Source organism: Lithobates pipiens, unplaced genomic scaffold (genome assembly GCF_037356315.1).
Source record: "Lithobates pipiens isolate NorthernLeopardFrog02 unplaced genomic scaffold, aLitPip1_a1.2 Scaffold_18, whole genome shotgun sequence".
Lineage (NCBI taxonomy): Eukaryota > Metazoa > Chordata > Amphibia > Anura > Ranidae > Lithobates > Lithobates pipiens.
In genome coordinates this window covers 379,085,602-379,109,237 of record NW_027507758.1, presented here as the reverse complement: position 1 = coordinate 379,109,237, position 23,636 = coordinate 379,085,602, and the positions used below count along the sequence as shown (strand labels likewise).

At 40.4% G+C, this 23,636-nt stretch overlaps 1 protein-coding gene across 5 annotated transcripts in view; it reads right to left on the bottom strand.

Annotated features, from left to right (window-relative positions):
- Positions 1-23,636, bottom strand: part of DLGAP2 (DLG associated protein 2) — a 1,292,461-nt gene that overhangs the window by 430,791 nt on the left and 838,034 nt on the right. For 2 of the 5 annotated variants that reach the window (XM_077487766.1, XM_077487765.1), the window contains exon 3: positions 13,162-13,312. The exons of the other annotated variants lie outside the window; for them this stretch is intronic. In XM_077487766.1, coding sequence (XP_077343892.1) covers positions 13,162-13,198 — 37 coding nt within the window. In that variant the 5' untranslated portion in view covers positions 13,199-13,312. The remainder of the gene's footprint in view (positions 1-13,161; positions 13,313-23,636) is intronic. 5 annotated transcript variants of the gene reach the window in all.

The window sequence follows — 23,636 nt, the reverse complement described above, 5'->3', positions numbered from 1 at the left end:
AACTTGTGGCTGCTTTTTCTCATGGTCTCTCAGATTCCATCAAGGATGAGATAGCAGCCCGAGATATACCCACTGAGCTAGAAAGCTTGATCTCGTTTGCCATCCTCATTGACTCCAGACTCAGAGAAAGACTTTCTCTTAAGGAGCGCTTGCGGAAGCCTCCTTTACGTTTTCCTCCGAGCTTTGTAGTCCCACCCATGCCTCCCTCACCTTCCATGCCTCCTGGTACAGAGTTGGTCAGTGAAGATGAACCCATGCACCTGGGCTTCACGCGTCTCCCTGCGGATGAGAGAGCCTTTAGGAGGAGGGAGAGATTGTGCCTTTATTGTGGGCAGGCCGGTCACTTTTTGAAGTCTTGTCCTACCCATCCAGGGAACACCCAAATCTTGAGGTCCTGTCACGGACAGACCTTAGGTGGCGTTGTTTCATCCCCAGTTATCCAGAAGGATAAGCCCCTGGTTTCAGTCACCCTTTCTTGGGCTGAGTCATCCATCGAGGTACAGGCTCTAATTGACTCTGGGGCTGCAGGCCTGTTCATTGATACTGCATTTTGTTTCGCAGCACTCAATTCCACTGCAGCTGCGTGACACTCCACTTGCCATTGAGGCTCTTGACGGGAGACCACTACAGCCTGCCCATGTGACTCATGAGACAGTTCCGTTGTCCATGGCCATAGGGGCTCTTCACCATGAAATAATCCAATTCCAAGTTATTTCCTCACCCAGGTTTCCACTGGTTATTGGTTATCCTTGGTTACAGAGGCACAACCCCTCTTTTGATTGGCTCCATGCTGAGGTTCTCTCCTGGTCACCACAATGCAGTGAGACATGCTTCCTGAAGGTATCCAAGGTCCTGTGCACCTCTTCACTCTCCTCCCTGCCGGAGGAGTACCACGATTTTAGCGATGTCTTTGATAAAGGTCAAGCAGGTAGTTTGCCTCCACACCGGTCTTATGATTGCGCAATTGACCTTCAACCTGGTGCCATACATCCCCGTGACCGGGTTTACCCCTTGTCGGTCTTGGAGGATAAGGCCATAGAGGAGTATGTTGCAGACACACTTTCTCAAGGTTTCATCCGCAAATCCTTGTCTCCTGCTGGTGCTGGTTTCTTCTTTGTGAAGAAGAAGAGTGGTGAACTGAGACCTTGTATAGATTATAGGGTCTCAATCGTGTCACAATTAAGAATGCCTACCCGATTCCATTGATTACAGAGTTATTTGACCGCCTCGAGGGAGCATCGGTTTTCACAAAGCTTGACTTGAGAGGGGCATACAATCTTGTGTGCATTAAGGAGGACAACGAGTGGAAGACTGTGTTTAATACCAGAACAGGCCATTATGAATACCTGGTAATTCCTTTTGGCCTTTGTAACACCCAGCAGTTTTCCAGGAATTTACTAATGATGTCCTCCAAGATTTGTTGCAGTTATGTGTGGTGGTTTATCGCGATGATATCCTCATATTTTCTAAGTCCCTGGAGAGCCACCACACAGATGTCTGTCGTGTGCTTCAGAACAATCTCTATTGTAAACTGGAGAAGTGCGAGTTCCATCGTGAACAGTTTACATTCCTGGGCTATGTCATTTCCACTGCTGGTTTTTCGAAGGACCCAGAGAAACTTTCGGCAGTCCTACAGTGGCCTCAACCCATGGGTTTACATCCTCTGCAGCATTTCCTGGGTTTTGCCAACTACTATCAGAAGTTTATTCGTAACTTCTCGTCTCTAGTCAAGCCCCTGACTGATATGACCAGAAAGGACGGTAACCCACAGAGTTGGTCTCTGGAGTCCATTAAGACCTTTGAGACTCTCAAGGCTGCCTTTGTTTCTGCTCCTGTGCTGCCTTTTATACTAGAAGTTGACTCTTCTGAGACTGAAGTTGGCACCCTTCTGTCTCAACGTCCTCTGAGAGCACTATGTATCCATGTGGCTAGTTTACCAAGAAATTGTCACCTGCTGAGTACAATTATGAGATTGGTGACAGAGAGCTGTTGGAGATCATTTTAGCCCTGAAAGAATGGAGACATCTCCTTGAAGGTACCACTGTGCACGGTGTCTTACTGACCATAAGATTCTAACATTCTTGTCTGAGGCTAAGCAACTCTCTATCAGAAGGGCGCGATGGGCTCTTTTCTTGTCGAGCTTTAATTACATTGTCTCATTCTTACCCGGTACTAAGAATGTAAGGGCTGATGCCTTGTCACGACAATTTTCCTCCACTTCCAAGTCAGAGTCGGTTCCGGCTCCTATGATTCCTCCTGATCGTATCTTGGCTACGGTTCGCACTAGTCTTACTTCTCCTTTGGGTGACAAAATTCTTGCTGCTCAGGTCCATGCCCCTCCTGAGAAACCTTGTGACCGCTGCTTTGTCCCAGAGAGTCTCCGTACTGCTGTGCTCCAGACTTAGCATTCTCCCAATGCAGCTGGCCATCCTGGGAAAAATCCACTCATTTGGGCCATTTCCCAACAATTCTGGTGGCCTAGTCTACGGGCCTCCAGTGGGCCTCCTACAACCCATACCCAATGGAGAGAGGCCCTGGACTCACCTGTCAATGGATTCCATTTTTTCTTGGGAAATGTTTCACTTACATGGGCTACCCAAGGTGATTGTCTCGGATGGGGAAGTCAGTTTGTCTCCCGGTTCTGGCGAGCCTTTTGTGCACAGTTGGGAATCCAGCTTGCGTTCTCTTCTGCGTATCACCCGCAGTCTAATGCAGAGCGAGCTAATCAGTCCTTGGAGCAATTCCTATGTTGCTATATTTCTGACCACCATAACAACTGATAGGGGGGTGGCGATGGGCGCAAAATATGCCCCTAGGCTTGCGAATCTGTTCATGGCCAAGTGGGAGGAGGACGTCATCGATGCCCCCAGGAGGCCGGAGGTGGCCTTGTGGGCTCGATATATCGATGACGTCCTCCTCCTCTGGGATGGATAAGAGATGGAGTTACATGCGTTTATGGCCACTCTCAATGCAAATGAGAGAGGCATTAAACTTAATTTTGAAGCAAGTCAGAAGGAGATTAGCTTCTTGGATTTGAAAATTAAAATAGAAAACAACAGATTTGTGACTTCTACGTTCTTGAAGGCTACTGACCGCAATTCATATATACCTTTGGATAGCTGTCACTATCAACCTTGGTTAAGGGCAGTACCTCAAGGGCAGTTCACGCGTCTGAGGCGGAACTGCACTGAGACTGATACTTTTGAGGAGCAGGCGGCCCTTCTCACAAATAGGTTTTTGGAGAAGGGTTATGATGGAGCAGATCTGTCAAGAGCACTCCAAACAGACCGCGAGAAAGATAGAACAACATTGTTAGCTAATAAACAACTGGAGAATGCAAAATTTCAGGATAGGATACCATTTATTACCACCTTTTTGGTACAACACTGTAGCATTAAGCGGTTGATACATAAACATTTGCATTTACTAACGAGTGACTCAGTTCTTGGTGCCATTTTACCAGAGAGACCCCAGGTAATTTTTAAAGGAGCATCTTCCCTGGCGAGTCGAATCGCACCGAGTGTACACGATCCTCCGAGTACCAATCGTTGCTTCTTTCAGAACCTCAAGGGATATTATAGATGTAAGAATTGTCAGGTTTGTACTTTGAATGGATGTAGAGATAGAAAGATCTGTAGGTTCACTTCTGCAAGTACATTGAAGTCCTTCGATGTAGAACCCTTCATCACATGTTCATCGGAGGGGGTGGTATACCTCATACAGTGCCCTTGCGGCCTCCAGTATGTTGGGAGGACCAAAAGGGCACTGAAAACAAGACTTAATGAACATATAGGGAACATTAGGAGAGGCTTTGACAAACATCCAGTCTCCCGCCATTTCGATCAGGTGCATAACAGAGACCCCTCCGACACTCTATATATGGGGATTGATAAATACCGACCCCATTGGAGGGGTGAGTCTCTGGTGAGAGAGATTTCGAAACAGGAAATGGCATGGATACATAGATTGAAAACGTATACCCTTTTGGCCTCAATGTTGATATGGATGTGAACGCATTTATCAACAATGCCTGAATATGTGGGTATGTGGAACGTGTCTATCAACAGTGCCTGAATGTGGGTATAGCGCGTGTCACATCAGATGGTATTTGAATTTATATTTATAGTCATTTATGAGTATGACCCCTTTGGGACATTAGATACTAACAACCATTTGTTAACTATTTTCTAATCATTACTTATGCTGGTTATGGTAGATTGTGAGCCCCCCGTTAGCTTATGCTCTGGGCCGCAGGCATCGGGGGGCTCACAATCTACCAATCATATGTGATGGGTCATTTGACTCGTGGGGATTCATTATAAATAAGAAAGTTTAATGGTATGCCCCCGTATGACCTGTATATTTTGAGGTTGGTGGCCTAAGTCAGTCGTGATAGATGTGGTACCCCTAGTCCTCCAGGCGGGGATGAAATAGAATGAGGTCCCTAATCCATGGGTGAGCCATGTTCTATATGGATTTAGGGATAAGTAAGGTTATGTAATGTAACCCACGAGAGAGAGGGTTTTGGCTTTCCTTCCCGAAGGGGTTGTTATATTGTTCTAACACTATTCATGTGTTTGTTCCAACATTACTTATGCGCTGTTATTTTTATACATCTTAACTTGATTTTATTAGTTAAATTTTTAGCAGTGGTGGTGTCGTGGTTGGGATTTGAACCGGCGGCCCTTCTTGCTGCTGGGTGAGAGTGCTAACCACTACACCATTGTGGTTACCAGCACTCATCATGTCTGCCTGTCCATGAAGGACGAGGCACGGTAATATGGGCATATATTAGGATTATTTGAATTGATGTCATGTTAGCTTTGTTTACAAGTCAAAATGAGGCTTGGTTAAGCAGAAGTCATCATCACACTGGTAAGGGGTGGGGGAAAAATCTAGCTTCTGATTGGATGTCATATATGGGAAAGTGAAACCCCTAGGATGGCCATCAAGCCATGGGATTGGGTATCCCACCTATTGACACAAATGAGGCTTGGTTAAAGGGGCAGCTATGGGTGATCTAATATAGTGATTGGCCAAATTGAGTACTATGGGAGGGGTGGCCTCTTTGAGAATCTGATCAACCGATCGGAAATGAGGCTTGGTTTGAGCGGGAAATGCAGAGGGCCCAGAGCGAGGCTTGGTGAGGATGTGGCAGTATAAATAGAGGTGACACAGCATGCCGCTCATGCCCCTGGATGACGCAATTTTTTGTGAAACGCGCAGGGATGAGCGATGCACTGACGTCACCCCTTACGAAGGAATTGTACCCAGTTACTGGACTCTGGCTATGCTTTGCATATGCTTACTCTATTTTACCTTTTTATTAATATTAATAAACAAGTGTGATTTAATTGTACTTCTCTGATCTTCTCAGGTCTGATTCATGGTTTCTGACAGAAACCCTGGTGTAGATGAATACCATTATGCATCAAAACAGGGTACTTTGCAGTTCTGCACATTCAAAACATCCTTATGGTTACAATATACACATCCTGTTCAATAGTTTCAATTAGCAAAGCTAACAAACCAGGATACTAATGCTTATTATTATTTTTAATTTAACCTAATAACATTTAAAAATGAGAGTCACGGCTAAAATAAAGATACTTTAGAAGATTTGTTACCTCTATATCAGGCCATCTCATAAAGTTTGCTTGTGAGGCCTTAGTCTTATACCCTCATAAATTCTGGTCCATTCAGGTGTATATCTATAAATGTGTGAATGTATGAGACGTGTGCCTATGTTATTGGACAAAGTACTCATTTGTTAGAGTTGTTCTTTCTACAAACATCCAATAAAATGAGATTGAACTAAAATAAGGATATTTATTCCTGTGTTAAAGTTTTGCGAATTAAGCCTAATATGCAAATATAGTGTGGTTATTTACTCACAACTTAGTGCTTTGATCAGTTCATTCAAAAGTTGCTGTTCTGAGCATTATAACCTTTATTATAACAATATCATGTCATAACTCCCATCAGCATGTATATTGTAATTCGTTTTTTTTTTATTTTGCCTGACTTTAACATTCAGGACATCAATTATTTTTTTTAAATATATTTAAAAAAAATATTAACCACTTGCCGCCCGCCCTATAGGCAATTGACGGCTGCAAAGTGGTTGCATAATCCTGACCGGACGTCGTATGACATGATCAGGATTATGAGCCGCTGTGCGCCCCCGGGGGCACGCATCGCGGCGATCGTTGTTGCGGGGTGTCAGTCTGACACCCGGCAACTATGATCTCGGTAAAGAGTCTCCGACGGAGACTCTTTACCACGTGATCAGCCGTGCCCAATCATGGCTGATCACAGTGTAAATGGGAAGAGCCGGTGATTGGCTTTCCCTCACTCGCGTCTGTCAGACGCGAGTAGAGGAGAGCCGATCGGCTGCTCCTCTGACAGGGGGGGTCTGTGCTGATCGATTATCAGCACAGCCCCCCCGAGGATGCCCACACTGGACCACCAGGGACGCCACCAGACCACCAGGGAAAAGGTAATCCTCCCTAGACCACCAGGGATGCCAGTCAGCACAATGGGTGCCAATCAGTGCCCATAATGGATGCCAGTCAGTGCCCACAATGGGCATCACTGATTGGCATGCATTATTGTTTGGCACTGATTGGCATCCATTACTATAGTATAACACCAATGCCGCCTATGAGTGCCCACCTGTGCCGCCTATGAGTGCCCACCTGTGCCGCCTATCAGTGCCCACCTGTGCCGCCTATCAGTGCCCACCTGTGCCGCCTATCCATGCACACTCATGCCCATCTGTGCCGCATATCCATGCCCATCTGTGCCGCCTATCCATGCCCATCTTTGCCGCCCATCTGTGCCGCCCATCCATGCCAATCCGTGCCAGCTATCAGTGCCAATGTATGCCACCTATCAGTGTCCGTCCGTGTCGCCCATCCGTGTCGCCCATCCGTGCCGCCCATCCGTGTCGCCCATCCGTGTCGCCCATCCGTGTCGCCCATCAGTGCCGCCTATCAGTGCCACAAATAAGTGCCACTTCTTTGGTGCCACATTGGTGCCCATCAGTGCCGCCTTATCAGTGCCCATCAGTGTAGCCCCATCAGTGCCCATCAGTGAAGGAGAAAATGTACTTATTTACAAAGTTTTGAAACTGAAACAAAAAAAAACATTTTTTTTTTCAAAATTTTCGGTATTTTTTTATTTGTAGCGCAAAAAATAAAAACAGTAGAGGTGATCAAATACCACCAAAAGAAAGCTCTATTTGTGGGAAACAGTGTAGCATGACCGCGCAATTGTCATTTAAAGTGCAACAGCGCTGAAAGCTCAAAATTGGTCTGGGCAGGAAGGTGTTTAAGTGCCCTGTATTGAAGTGGTTAAACAAACTGCATTCATTATTTAACTCATTGGTCCAAAAAGTAAAGCAAGCTAAAACAAAGACAGGTATTCTGATAACTTGGAAACTGTGGCATGTGACCTTCATCTAAAATGCCCTCATTAGGGACAATGAGCAATAGATAGCAAAGGAAAAATGGTGACTATTCATTGCAAAGGATTCAGTCATGCATTACTTACCATTAACATTAGTCATGTTATTTAAAGTGATTGTACATGTTTGGTTTTTAATTTTTTTAATAATAAACATGTCATACTTACCTGCTGTGTGAAATGGTTTTGCAATGAGCAGCCCTAATCATCCTCGTCCGGGGTCCCCCACCAGCGCTCCTGGCACCATTCACCAGCCGGGTGCCCCCATAGGAAACTGCTTCATATGAGGGCACTTGAGTGTTCTTGATCCCAAGCCGGGCTGCTTGTGTCTATTGTGTCTATTGTCCCCTTGCTCTCTGCTGACAGGTTTTGATTGACAACAGCAGGTACCAATGGCTCCCACTGCTCTCAGTCAAGGCTCTGAGAGCAGGGACCGGGGAGAAGAGCTGCTGCAGATGTGCACAGTCCTAGATCCAGATCGGGTTCAGATGAGTATTTATGCAGGATGGGGGCTGTGCTACCATTAAAAGTTTTTTTTACTTTAATGCAGAGAATGCATTAAGGTAAAAAAAAAAAAAAAAAAAAAGTTACCTTTACAACCACTTTAAAATGTAGGAAAAATACTCAAAAAGTGAATATTTGCCATATTATAGGTAACATTTAGATCACTAAATACACTTAGATAAGTCCTGCTGAAAAAAGCAAATCCTGGTATGTAAGGGTGCCTAGGCACCCCTATGCTTATAGCCTTATAGCTGTATATGTGTGCAGTTTGAGAGCTAAGTTGCTGCTGCCCCAGTCTGTTAGTCTCAGGAGATTTGAAGTAAGATATAGTGATGTCGAAGATGTTGATATGGCAAAGGACTAATGCGCTACCAACAGTCTATCAATAAAAATAAAGTGCTAATTAATAATGTGCATACATATAGTGCTAAATTAAAAAAACAGCTAAACTTCTATAGTGTAACCAACACTTCTAAAAATGTATAACGTGTAGTGAAGTAGCACTAATATAGCACGTCAACAAAAAAAAAAAAGGAATTTCTCGGATGCTCATGGCAAATATAAACTCATATAAAAGTGTTCAAAGTCCTAAAAGGTGCATCCCATAATATAGATCTGAGCAATAATGTAATGAAATCCAATAAAGTGTAACACATAAAACATATCACACAAAAAAATCAGGTGACTCAGAGAGATGATCAGTTCCAAAGTGAAAAATATAAATCAGAGTAGATAAGTGGGATAAGGACAGGTAAAAGAGTCCAAATGAAAGATGTAAGATGGTAAACATGTCATTTTTTTTTATTTTTTTTTCTTGTTGAGAAAGCCTTTCAGTGGTGGTTAGATAAAGGGTTATATGGAATAGGTCATTATTTCACCCCTAAAGGACATTCTTTCATTCTGCAGCACTGCTGAGACAAATTAGAAATGCCCTTCTGAAATCTGTAATTTTTATCAAATTTCCCATGATATACAATCACTCTGGCCTGAGATTTACACAGTCCCAAGCTTCAAACCCTACTAAAAACAGTGAATGCAGGATCTGGGTTAGAGAGTAGGTATATCTATAATTTGTGTGCTTACTTGGTGCTCTATATAAGTGTGGAGTGTAAAAGGGATCTATTGATTGATCACCGGCATAGTTATTGATCCTCCTTTAAGGAAATTTTAAATGTTTTGGTAATTGAAGCCAATTTCAAAGTCCTAACAATATAGTATTTGGTTCCCTATCACCTCTAAAAACTATTCTTTCCATCTCTGTTTTAGGGCATGTAATCTTTAAGGCACCATGTATTTTACAGTACTTGGTGGGAGTGTCCTAGACTTAGAGATGTTTGCTCTGCTGAGACGGGTCACTGGATTTTCAATACAGCAACCCCCCAAATTGCTCTCAATGAGCCCATTGAGTCCACCCCACGCAACCTACAAAGACTGTTCTTTTTTATTATCTTGGAGGTTAAATTACCTTAGCCAGATCATGGAAGAAAGCTTCAATCTCCCTGTCTCAAGCCAAGCACAAAGTCTATTCGATAATGAACTATGAAAGGATAGCTAGAATTTTGAACAACAGTAACATGCAAATTGAAAATGTCTAGGACCCCTGTGCCTAATATCTGTGTATGTCTCTATCTCCTTAATAGGCAACTATTAATATACTGTGAATATTGCTAGAGCCTTCCAGGTTATACATTTCTGTCTTTCTCTTATTCTGTTCCACGCTATTTTCCATTCTTTCTCTGTCTATGCTTGCAAATACTTGTTGTTGAGATGTATACGTTTTAACTCTTGGAAACACTATTAATGAATGCATTTCAGTACCTTTTTGGATGTCCTGTAACATGTTTGCCTAATACCACGATTATGTACTTATTACTTTATTTGGATGATTGCACATCTTTTGCTTATACATTGTAACATCTACTTTGCTGAAATGTTAAAATGATCTTTGCCTGGCTTGTATTGCTGATCGTCTTTAATAAAAAGCCTGAATGTAAAAAGCAAGGGAACTGTTTTATTTCTCTCCATCCTGTCTGGAGATCTCAGAAGATCTCATTTTTTTTCTCTGTTGCAGTTCAGTAACACTTGCAATTCTTGTCCCTCTTCCAGCCTATGACTGGACAGTGAACAGAGAAGCAGCACACTGACAATCTAATCTCTCACTCTGCTCTTTCCTTTCAGCATGCTTCTTGTGGAGCAGCACATTTGACTAGCTCTCTTGCTGTTTCTTCTTTCTCAAGTTCTGCTGTACAGTGGCCAGCAGGAGTCAAATTTTGGTACTTACACTGATCGCATTTTAAAAATTACATTTATTGAGGTATCAATAATTACAGTGCGGTATTTTGGATCTGCTTGCAGTTCAGATTTAAGCATTCCCCAGTTACTGACCCAGTCCAAAAAATTCTGAGCCATCTTTCATCAGCACAAGTTCATTCGAGAGTACAAGCATATAATTGAGCACAAAACCTTCCTACTTTTTAGTGCTGAATTATGCATATACAACAAAGTGTGCTGTACAATGTATTGTAAAACAAGCTCTCTTTGCTATCTGCATATCTCTTTCTGTAAATCATTAAAAAATGACTTGCATCTGTGCGCTGAACAATTATACTATTAAAAATGTTAATAGTAGTTAGATATCTAGAATTGGCGCCTATGGGTGAGGGATATGCAAATGAAGCTGCCCCTAAAGGTGGACAAGTCACAAAAAAAATTGAAAAAAATATATAAAAGGTGGCGCCAAGCAAATAAAGTGAATATACATTATATAACATGAACCAAAATCATGAACATATATCACTGCAAGAAACACATATATTGTTAAGAACAAAAGTAGCCGATCACAACTAACACCTACATGCCTCCATCCATATATATATATATATATATATATATATATATATATATATATATATATACACACACATACATACACACACATATACATATATATATATATATATATATATATATGTGTGTGTGTGTGTCAAAAAAAAGAAGAAAAGAGTTGGTAGGACTTTACATGAGGCATGTCTGTGTATTTGATAATTGAAATAAAGAAAATATATTAATATGATAATTGTGTGATATGATGCATTGGCCCCGTAAATTAATACAAGGCCACCACACCCAAAGCTCCCTCTCCAGCGGGTTTTAGATGTAAGTCTGAGTGAGCGTATCTCCTGTATCACTGATCGGCATGCACGCTCTGCTCCTCACATACTGCACATGTGTGGTGTTTGCTGCTCCCTCCCGACCACTGCCGCTGCTCACTTACAAAGTAACACAAAGCCCTACGACTGATACAAAAGGGATTGATTTAATAAAGGAATAGAGGCTGTTCACTTAGACAAGTCAATGGATCACTCAAAGGCTGGCAGTAGGAATCAATTTGGTATTCCAAATGCGCATTTTGACCTACCCTAAAAAGTGGTCAAACACCTCTGGTGAGTTGTCACCTTACCATTGAGCACCTGTGGTGGAAGAATTAGAAGCTTCATTTAAAAGCATCTTTTGGTGTTGGGAACACTATCACTAATGGACTTTTTAGCTTGCTATACAGTATGTTCAACAATATATGTGTTTCTTGCAGTGATATATGTTCATGATTTATGTAACATGATATACAGTATATAACATGATTCATGTTATTTACTGTATATTCACTTGTATATGCTTAGCGCCACCTTCTATATATTTTTTTTATTAAAATTTTTTACACTAACATACAATAATGTTGTTTTTACTAGAATATTCAAAATAGTTGGTTTGTTAGTATACATCCACATTGCCATGTTTTATTATTTTACTCAAACATTTGCATTTATAATTAATTATTTTTGTAAAAAATCTATACAACAGATTTGGTGCTTTTCTGTTTCTTTGATTCAAGCTTTTAAATAACCTTGATTCAATATGATTACATGTGTACATTAGTAGAATTTGTACATTCACACTTTATAACAGTCATCATACATAGCTTTTAAAGTGGAACTTTAGTAATTTTTCATCTTTCCATCTATTAAATCTTCTGCCCTTGTTGTTTTAACTTTGGATAGTATTTTTTTTTCTGCCAGTAAATACCTTATACCGCCCACTTCCTGTTTCTTGTCTAGAAAAAAGCCTAGGCCTATCACATCATGCACAGCTCTCTCTCTCTCACTCTTGTGAGTGTTTGCCAGGAAGGTAGGGAGAATGAGTTATAAGAGGGCCAATGAGAGCTGCAGAGCTGGAGGTGTGTAAACCCAGGAAATGAACAGGCAGCAGCTTCAGCTGCCCACAGTTAAAATGATTGCAGCCAGACTCAGTGGTATCACAGTATATATAAAATAATATGCAAAGTGGTTGGAGGAAAGCTTCAGAATGGTAAAGTTCCTCTGCAGTTCCTCTTTAACTGTATCTACCTACATGCTGGGGTTTTAGAAGTTATATATAAATTATATATAAATTATGACACATTATAGCTTACTATTTCACTAAATACAAGTTCTATGTTGCTTTTAATTCCATATACCACTACAGTGTTATATATATCAGCCATGCCTTATTCCAAAAATGTATTGAATACTAAAAAACTACATATGACTTGCATATGAATTTGTACCAATATAAAATATATTTTAATAAATATTACTTTCCTCTCAAATATGGTATGCTTGATTTTCACGATGTTTATTTCTTTCCAGTAAATATTACGGTACTTTTTTTTTTTTTTTACCGTATTGAGTATGTTTAGATGGTGTTAAATTAAAGGATAGGTGCATTTTTAACAAAACTTTTTGGATTCAGCTTCTCTTTTTACTTCCACAACACATTTTTATAAGGAACCACATACCACAAAATAAAAGCCAAGTTTATAGTACTTAGCCTGGCCACTGCAGAAATCCTCTCCTCTGGCACTCCCATTATAAATTTCAGTGCATGTGTCAGTCCTGGTCATCCAGAAAAGCGTGCGTCTCTGTCTTTAGCTCATTACTTCTGTCTAGGATAGCCAATATTCTTCGCAGCTAGCTTTGTACATGCATCAAACTTCATTGAAGTTTATGGTACATGGTTCTATTCATACATTTGCTACAGAGAAGAGTTGGACTAAATCTTAGGAGTTGTTTTAAAAATGCAACTATCATTTAAAAACAGTTTTTTTCACAAGAACACTCAGCATTTGTGACCCACAGTCACAATATTCATACTGACCTTCGGACTTCTTCCGCCAAGAAAGTTTTCTATCCATTTCAGTATATTTCCCTCAAAGCCATATTTGTTAATATTCCTGTGTGGTATCAATTGTCTTTTGGAAGTCCAGATAAAGTCCACTGCCTCCCTCCCATTTGCTCTCTATGTTGCGCTGTCGAAGAATTAAATTATATTTGTTAGATAGTATTTTGCTAGACAGTCTCTCTTTTTTTCCTGACTTGTATATGTGTATAATAAAACAACACTGTAGTTTAGACAGCAATTTTTTACTTGCATCAACCTGTATTCATTATGCTAGCACAATGATGACTTCCTTAAATTGCACTAAAATTCAACTACGCTATAAAATATTTATTAGCACCTGCAAGTGCACATCTTTAAAACTGAAATACATGGTTGTTTTAAAACATGTAATGAGTGTATATATTGTAGTTGCACAGTGGTAAATGTTTACTGAGGCATCTAATGTAGTCAGCTAAATCATAAACAAATCTGTTTATTCATAAGATTTTTAATTAATAATTCTATCTAAGGCAGCTGATGAAAATACATAAAATTTAATATACTTTGTATATATGCTAAATACATATATATTATGGGGGACAGACAACTGGTGATAGCAGTGATAAAACACAAGACGGGGACACCAAGGAACAGTCAAGAAGGTTTGTCCTGCAATTGTATTCATTAATGCAGCAGAGTTTCAATAGAGGAGGACTTTGAACAGCAAGTCCATTGTATAAAAACAATCAAAACATATAGTCATCTAAGCCCCTAACTGAACTTACTGTAGGTGCTGACTAACAGGGTGCCCCCAATGGGTTCCCCATAACGATAAGGCAGCTCTTGAACCTTTTTAGCATTCATTCAGCAGTTAGTCTTTTGACCCAGCAGCAGGCTCTCACGGCAGAGAGAGTATAAGAAAGACAGCCTTGAGAATCAGTCAGGCCACATATAAAGGCCTGTGGACAGCTGAAACCATGTAATGAGGTTTGGGTAACAGGATATGGACCTAGTAATGGAGGCATTATCCCACCCAAAGCTCTACAAAGCCTCTGTGTCCCTGGACACAAAACCTAAAATGATTGTCTTCTCCATGTCAAACACAAACCTAGTGTCCCTCTCCATATGTAGGTGAGAAACCTAGGTAACACATATACATTGTCAACAATCCTGCCAGTGGCTCACAATACACAGACACACACACACACACACACAAAATACTGTATGCGTTCACTACTCCGCCTTATACCCAAGGAGTACAATATTACTTCAAGGCTATAGCAAACAATGAGCCGAAGACCACCTTTCTATTTAGTTACATGCATTAGATCTGTTACTAAGGTGCTAAGGGAGACAGTCACTAGGGCAAACAAAATATTTATTGATCTCTTAATTTTTGTGTCCCACCTCCTCTGCACAAAATTAAGAAAAATATCTATAAGAGCAGTATGAAAGTCAGATTTCACAATAGTACACCCTAAAGCTGGCCATTGACAGTTGGCCATAGATGGTTCAAATCTCAGCCAGTTGAATAGGGACCAGCCATTATTTGAACCATATATGGGCAGGCTCGGACAGCCTACCAGATTTTTTATGCAATTATTGTGAATTGCTATAGGCGCTAGCAATATTCACTGTGTGTTTTCCTGGCAGGGATGGCCGCCCCTGTTGGAAGGACATAATAGCTCCACAGGAGGCAATTCCCCCATCAACACTCCAAAGACATGCTGGTAGTTTAATTGGCTTCTGTCCAAAATTGGCCCTAGTATATGAATGTGTGTTGAGGACCTTGGATTGCGGGCTCCTTGAGGGTAGGGACCAATGTGAGTGTGCAATGTATGTGTGGAGTACTGCGTAAATTGATGGCACTATATGGGTACCCTAAATAAATAATATATAATAGAGGAGTATCTTAATGAGACACAATATAGAGGTACAAGGACAATGGTGGACATGCACCCACACTCACTCTGTTATTATTCAACCTTATTGGGGTATGGGGTAATAAAGTGATTTTCTTTCCTGCAACCTGTGGAAAATTGCACCATCTATGGCTGGCTAAGGGGAAGTGTTGCACTTGTTCTATTTGTTTGGCCCTATAACTATATTTATAAAATTAGTGGTAAATATAGTAGATAATAAACATGTTAGGCAAGATGTATGTGATCACCTTCCCTCTTTTCTCGTGGCCACCACTAGTTCCTCCTGTGGAACTAGTGGCAACTCTGTCCTCCAGGCTAGACATGCCACCCTGACCTGATTGGGGAGCAGGGGAGTACCCTTTCTGAGAGCAAACCAGCTACTAGATAATGATCAGCCCATGTTGCCGTGTCACCTCCCTCCTGATCTGCCATGTTGCTTTTGCACTGTATATGAGCATAACAAGCCCAAAGCATTCCTGCTTCCTAGCTCCCTACCTGTACTCCTGCTAGTTCCTGACCTGACTACTTGCTTTGGATTCTACATCGCTGACCCTTGTTTAGACTACTAACTACTTTTCTTGGATTGCTGGAAGCCCTAATTTTGCACTGGTTACGGGATTATGCATACCTTCTGCTCACCCAGAGCTCAGAACTGTCTTCTGGGTTACACTTGCCCAGTGCCAGCTCTGGCCTATTTACTGGATCACACAGGTGCTCTCCTCCATCTGTGTGCTTACCAGTCTCAATACTATATGTACCCCTTTTTGTTACTTTTACTTTGTGTTGTTTGGCCAGAAACTCTAGCATTGTGTACGAAGACCTGGGGGAAATGAAGTGGCAGTAGGCCTGCTTGCCATCAGAGAATGGGAGCTGTTAAAGAGGGCTAAGTGTCACAAGAGAATAAAAGAAAAACATTGTTGCTGTATTTACTCTCCTAGTTTTAGTTGCAATTTACATTATAGCTTTAGTCACTTTAAGTTATGCTACGTGAATGGGGACATGCAACAAATTTAACACATTTGCTATAGGCCAAACGGGGGCTCCATTGTTCTAACTGGATGTCATATGACATCCAGGCGATCGGCGGTGCGGTGTGTTGCTCGGACACAGCATCTCTGATCACGGTAAAGAGCCTATGATGTAGGCTCTTTACCAAGTGAGCGAAAGGCGGCCTCAAATGTGGTCCAATCACAGCTGATTACAGTATATATAGGAAGTGCCGGTTACGGGAATTCTTCTACTCATGGTAACAGTGTGTTAGCAGAGGAGACCCAAACGGTGGCTCTCCTGACAGGGGGGTCTGCACTGATAATCAATGCATTGATTATCAGTGCAGTCCCATCAGCCATGCCCACCTGTACCTACCATTGATGCCTACCTTTGTCCACTAGCAATGCCCACCTATGCCCACCAGTGATGCCAATCAATGCCCATCAGTAATGCCAATCAATGCCCATCAGTGCTGCCTGTCAGAGTCCATCAGTGATGCCTGTCAGTGCTGCCCATCAGTACCGTCCATAAGTGCCCATAAAGGCTGCCCATCAGTGCCACCTATCAATGCCCCTATCAGTGCCCATCAGTGCTGCATAACAGTGCCTAATCCTCAGTGCCCATCAGTGCCACCTTATCAGTGCAGCCTCATCAGTGCCCATCAGTGCAGCCTGGCAGCTTCTGTCAGTGCAGCCTTTTGTGTACATCAGTGAAGAGGAAAAATTACTAATTTATAAAAAAATTTAACATTTTTCAAAAATTTCAGTCTTGGTTTTGTTTAGCAAAAAATAAAAACTCAGTGGTGAATAAATACCATCAAAAAAAGCTCCATCTGTCTCAAAAAATTATAAAAAGTTATAATACCATCAAAAGAAAGCTCTATCTGTCTCAAAAAATTATAAAAAGTTTGTTGGGGTACAGCATTGCATAACATGCTCAGTTGTCATTCAAAGTGCGACGGCGCTGAAAGTTGTAAATTGGCCTGGGCAGGAAGGGGTTGAAAGTGCCCAGTATTGAAGTGGATAAAGTAGGTGTTATCCCAATTTGGCTGAAAAAGTGGAAATATACTTTAAGCAATTTTAAATTAGAATGGTTTGGATCATGTTTTTGAAATTTACAAGAATTACTTTCATTATTTGTTAAAAAAAAATATTTTACATTAAATGAAACATTTAATACATTGTAGTTTCATAATGCTTTCTATGCAGAGCATAGCACTGTTAAAGAGAAAGTTAAAATAACAGCTCATGCTAAAGGCTCCTATATGATGAAAACCCAGTATGTTTCAGTGCTGTTAAAAGGGAGAGAAAAGTGCCTGTCCCTCTTCTGTCTCATATACAATATTTCATATGTAACTAACTATAGAAGTAAAAAATCATTTTCAAAACGTGTATATTATGTTCTCAATATAACTGAAGAAAAGTTAAAGCACTGTACATTTGCTTTAAGGGCTAAACTCACCCAAGGCTATATTCATATTGTGGGAACACTGAAATATTTCTCATTACTACCATGTGTAGGTTTGGGCCAGCAGTCACGTATTCAGCGAAAATTGCAGCAAATGTACAAGTACAATGACTCTAGTAACTGGCTAAAAAATAGCCATATTGTGTTCTGTGGTGACCAAATGGCTGGTGAGAGTAACCACATCATGCAGGAGGAGACCAGGCATCTGATATGCCCAGAAGTGTTTACGATGCTAAAGATTCTTTGGCTGCCTAAGATAATAAGGAAAGCAAAGTGCAGACACGCTATTCACTGGAAAGGTAATTATTAGACTTGCGCACAACGGAAATTTTTGTTTAGTTTCGGTTTGTTGTCATTCGTAAAATACATAATTTCGTTCTGTTATATTCATTATGTTACGTTAATAAATTTTCGGATAATTCGTTATTATTTGTAGAGTGTTGATATTCGTTATACTGAGTCTTGAATCCTGTTGAATTCATTCGTTATATGCGCAATAATTTTGTTCATATTCGTTGAAATTCGATATTTATGTATGTATATACATTTGTGATAATGATTTGTAGTTTGGAAAGTCGTTTGTTTTTTGAATCTTTTAACACACACAATGACAACGTCTCTTCTCCTCGGCTCAAATACAATACAACACCCTTCTCACTCAGTTCTCAGGAATGCACTTTGCCAGTAATCCAACCTCCGGCACAAAATGAATCAGCTGCTTGGACTATAAGATTTACTTTGAGCTGACCTTTTGTTTCATTAGATCGTTAAAGAATTAACGAATCACGGTGAATTCCTTCGTTATATCCGCTATAATTTCTTTCGTATTTATTGCAATTCATTATTTTTTTATTCGGACATTCGGATGCATCCGAATGTCTGAAAGATGCAAAATTCGGCCGAATTTTGATTCGTTACGAAACAAATTGCACAAGCCTAGTAATTAGTAATATGTCTATTTATCAGTGCTTTTCAGCCAAGATTTACTTGGAAAAATCTGTGAATTCTGTCCTGTCTAAAGGTTTGTGAATCTTATGTAAATAAATCAACTGGTTTTCACAGTATTATTAAAGTGTACAAAAACTATTATATTAAATTGTAAAAAATACAATTTAATTTAGACCAAACTATTTTAAGAACATTACAATATATATAAAAAAAACACCACTGGTTAGATTTAAAAATGTGAGCAACGTTGCCCCAGATAACTACATATACAAGGCGCACACATACACCACAGTTCTGTCTGCTAATGAATTGCTAAAGTTAGTATGGATAATGGTAATTAGATATATTATCTTCTTTAGTAAACATAGTCATGTGTGATTTATTGAAACAATCTGTATCCAAGTTGGCTTATTAACTTATTCCAAAAATTCAGGTAGTGCTACTCTGTTTCAAACTAGTCCAGCAAAATCAGCAATTAACTGTAAAGTAGCTACACTGTGTTTGCTTTAGATAGCATTCCACAGGACCCTGGTGTCCAAACTGTGGCTTTTTAATATATGATGTGCATCCCTCAGATTTCAGCAGTTTGTAGGGGGAACATTGCTTAGGGTAATAGCATTGATCTCGACTAGCCTTGTGTAATATGCTCCCAGTTTTATATTGTCTTCTGTAGCATATTCCCAGCCAAAAATGTCCTTGATTTGTGCAGTGATATCTGAATGATGCCTGCAGTTACAGATATCATTCAGATATCTTCTTTTTCATCCAGCGATTCTCTAAGTCGTAAGCATGATCATATCGGCTGTTCAGTTTCTTGATAATTCTTACGGGTGGTGAGAGGGAACATCCCCCCTCCCGCCACCCTCTGATGCATCTCTGGGCTCGCTGCTGCCATCGGCAAAGCGGAGAAGGGATCCGGATGCTGACATAGAGATTTCCAGCAGACCAGATGGTCCCCAGAGTCTCTATGATTGTTCAGAGGCCAGGCGAAATGTTACGCCCGGCCTCTGTATTCGAAAAAATGCCACCATCTTGGCTGAGAAGCTGAGATATTTTTGTTTTTTTTCTTCCCAGACTAGAGGTGAGATGTGGGAACTTATGGACCCAATATCTTTGATGTAAAGAGGACCTGCCATGCGTATTTCTATTACAAGGGATGTTTAAATTCCTTGTAATAGGAATAAAAGTGATAAAAAAAGTAAAAAAAAAGTGTCAAACTAGAAAAATAAAAGTAAAATTAACAATACAAAAAATTTAAAGTGCCCCTGTCCCCGTGTGCAAACGCATACGTAAGTCGCACCCACATATGTAAACGGTGTTTAAATCACACATGTGAGGTAGCACCATGAACATTAGCATAAGAGCAATATTTCTAGCTTTGGACCTCCTCTGTAACTCAAAACATGTAACCGGTAAAAAAAAGTAACCACTTCTGGACCACTGCACGCCGATATATGTCCTAAATTTGAAGAGAGATATCTTTGTTATGGCAGCAGCTAGCTGCCATAATCCTGGTATTCTCTTCTGCGGCGGGCGGTCCAGTTTCTGATAATAGTGGTCTCTTTGGTGGATTCGCCACCAGATCACATTTATCGGCGGCGGGAGGGGACCCCCCTTCCGCCGCTCTCTGATCGGAGGCGAACGGATCCTTCTCCTTCCTGAGTATGGAGATGAGTGAGGGGAAGATACCATTTCAGGGCAGAAGCGATGTCAAAACGTCACTTCCACCCATAGCTCTTAAAGGGCCATTTTTTTTTCAAATTACATTTTTTTAAACTTTCTTTATTGCATTTTTGTGTAAATCTGAGGTATTTTTGACCTGTAATAGGAATAAAACTGGCACAATTTTTAAAAGAATAGTGTAAAAATAATAAATAAAAGGTAAAATAAATAAGAAAAAAAGATTTTTTAAACGCACACCCCGTCCCGCCAAGCTCATGTGCAGAAGCAAATGCATACGTCAGTAGCACCCGAATATCAAAACGGTGTTCAAACAACACGTGTGGTATCGCCGAGATTGGTAGAGCAAGAACAGTAATTCTTGCCCTAGACCTCTTCTGTAACTCAAAACATGCAACCTGCAGAATTTTTTCAACGTCACCTATGGAGATTTTTAAGGGTTAAAGTTTGTCACCATTCCACAAGTGGGTGTAATTTTGAAGAGTGACATACTGGGTATCAATTCACTTGGCGCAACATTATCTTTCACACTATAAAAAAAATGGGCTGCCCATTTTCATGGTTTGGAAGGATTGCAATCCTCAAAATGAATATCCTTCCTAGACTATTATACCTCCTACAAACAATCCCTATACTTCTTCCCAAACTTTTTTTCCGTGCATATAAACATATGTGCAGACAATTTATCTGGGGATACCGTGCCCCAAGGCTAAGCTGGGCCAAACTAATTCTCCCCAAACATGATGGTGGCCTGGGTATACCAGATATACACAACTATTATCACGCTTGTCTGCTCACTAGAATTGTGGATTGGCATGTTCATCACCACAATAAAGCTTGGATCCACCTAGAACAAGACATGATTCCACTTCCTCTGACCAATCTCCCATGGATAGCTAAATCAGCACTCCCCATGCCGATCCGGACTCACCCCTTTATAGGCCCAACTATACAGGCTCTACACCGTACGAGTGCCACTCTCTGCGTTGACGGACTACTAGGGCCTATGACTCCTTTATCCTCTAACCCGGATTTTCCCCCCGGTATCTCAGAACATAGACCTCCTCACCAGACAGGGACTTACAGAACATCTCAGTTCATTGAACGCGGGGAGATTCTCTCATTCCCCCATATGGTTTCTAAATTTCCAGAACTTCATTTACCATTTTTTAAATATCTCCAAATCAGGCACTTCCTTACTTCACAACCACTGACACTCTGGAATAGGGAGCTTACCCCCTTTGAAACTTTATGCAACAGCTCCGAACCCCAAAAGCACTTGATTTCCACCATCACTGCTTTACTTCACTCGGACACCAAAGCACAGGATACTGTTAAACTGCAATGGGATAATGACCTGTTAACTCCCTTGACCACTGAAGATTGGCTGCGAACATATGAACATACACATAAGGGTACTTTAAACGTATCGGCACAAGAGAACCGATATAAGATATACTCTAGATGGTATCGCACTCCTGAAAAAATACATAGATTATTTCCAGACATCCCCTCGACTTGTTGGAGATGTGACTCTGATATTGGTTCCTTTTTACATATTTGGTGGGACTGCCCAGTACTTCAACCGTTCTGGAGAGCAGTCCATGACAATGTAGTAAAGATCACAACATACACTCCGAACTATTCACCAGCCCAATATCTCCTTCATCACACGCAGATCCCACAGAGCAGCTATAAGAAGTCTCTTGCCTTACACATGATAAATGCCGCCACGATGTGCATCCCCAGACATTGAAAAACCGCCAAGATTCCTACCTTGACTGATTGGTTTAGACAAATCAATCATACTGAAGAAATGGAAAGACTTATACATCAAGCTCATGACACACACTCCCGATTCACTCACACCTGGGCATGTTGGATACATTTCAAGCTATCCCCTACTTATACCGATACTCACCTACCACCCTCTTCATCGTCCTAAATAAAAATTGGGATGCTTACATGATCTTGGTATTTTTTGCTCTAGTCAACTTTACTTCACTTTTCCTCCCCATTCATTCCTCCCCATCCCCCCCCTCTATGTTCTCTATTCGGTTGGGCTCTAACTTTTGTTATCCTTTAAATCTTTCTTTTAAAAACAAAAATGGTTTGTTCAGTTACACTGTTTTCCATCAAGTCTCCACACAAACTCCTCGGTTGTTCTACCGGGTGTGTTACTCTCATCCACAGTTAGTTCCCATATGGGGTGGATGCTGTTACCAGAGACTTGATGCACGTTTCTAGGTTTACATTTTATCCTTTTTGACCTGTAATGGGTTTTAGTAGCTACTGCTGTTTGGGGTATTCATATCCATCACTATTACGCCCACTACTCTTATGTCCTAGTCTTCTAAGCAACATGATAGACAGTAGTGGACCCCATGTAATTCATTACCCCACTTATATTGCTCAATTATTTGTTCTCTCCCCTTTTATAAACAATAATTGTTCCAGGTATGCTTCCTCACCAAATCTCTAGGCTTAGGTATTACATTGACTATGTATTTGCATTGTATGTCTCTGAGATGATAAATTGATGTTTATCTTTTTGCTTATGTATGCTCTGTTTGTTATATTTCAAAACCACAATAAACTATTTTGGGAAAAAAAAAAAAATGGGCTAACTTTACTGTTGTCTTATTTTTTAATTAAAAACAGTGTATTTTTTCCCCAAAAAGTGCTCTTGTAAGACTGCTGCGCAAATACGGTGTGACAAAAAGTAAGGGTGTTAGAAAAAAAAATGTATAATGTTTGGGAGTTCTAAGTAATTTTCAAGCAAAAAAAACAGTTTTTAACTTAATCTCAAAAAGAGGCTCGGTCCTTAAGTGGTTAAAGCGTCGCCTATGGGAATTTTTAAGTGCTGAAGTTTGGCGCCATTCCACGAGCATGTGCAATTTTGAAGCGTGACATGTTAGGTATCCATTTACTCAGTGTAACATCATCTTTCACATTATAAAAAATGAGCCCTCGCGCCACTAGGTAATAAAGTGACTAAAGTGAATAAAAATCTAAATATGTGTTCAACAAATAAATAGAAAATATGCAAAAAAGATAAATAGCATGTAAACCATAAAGTGATAAAAAGTGCAAGTGCTAATTAATAGTGCAAAAAATGCAGCGGGACAAAATAGTGAACACAAACTATCAAGTGAAATGAATAAAACAAAGAGTCCTGCGCAAATCGTGCCACTCTTATAAAAATACAAATATATATATATATATATATATATATATATATATATAAATATAAATATATAAAAAAATGTAAAATGAAAACGTGAAACAGTCAATATATATATGAAAAAAATGAGTCCAAGAATCGCACACAAATGAGTGAGGATGAAATATGGAAAAAGCGGGACCAAATGCTACAAAGTCCACTAATCCAGGCTCAGAACTCTCACCTTAAGATGAAATAAGCAAGCAGATCAAATATAGCCCCAGAAACTTCTCCTTTGATTC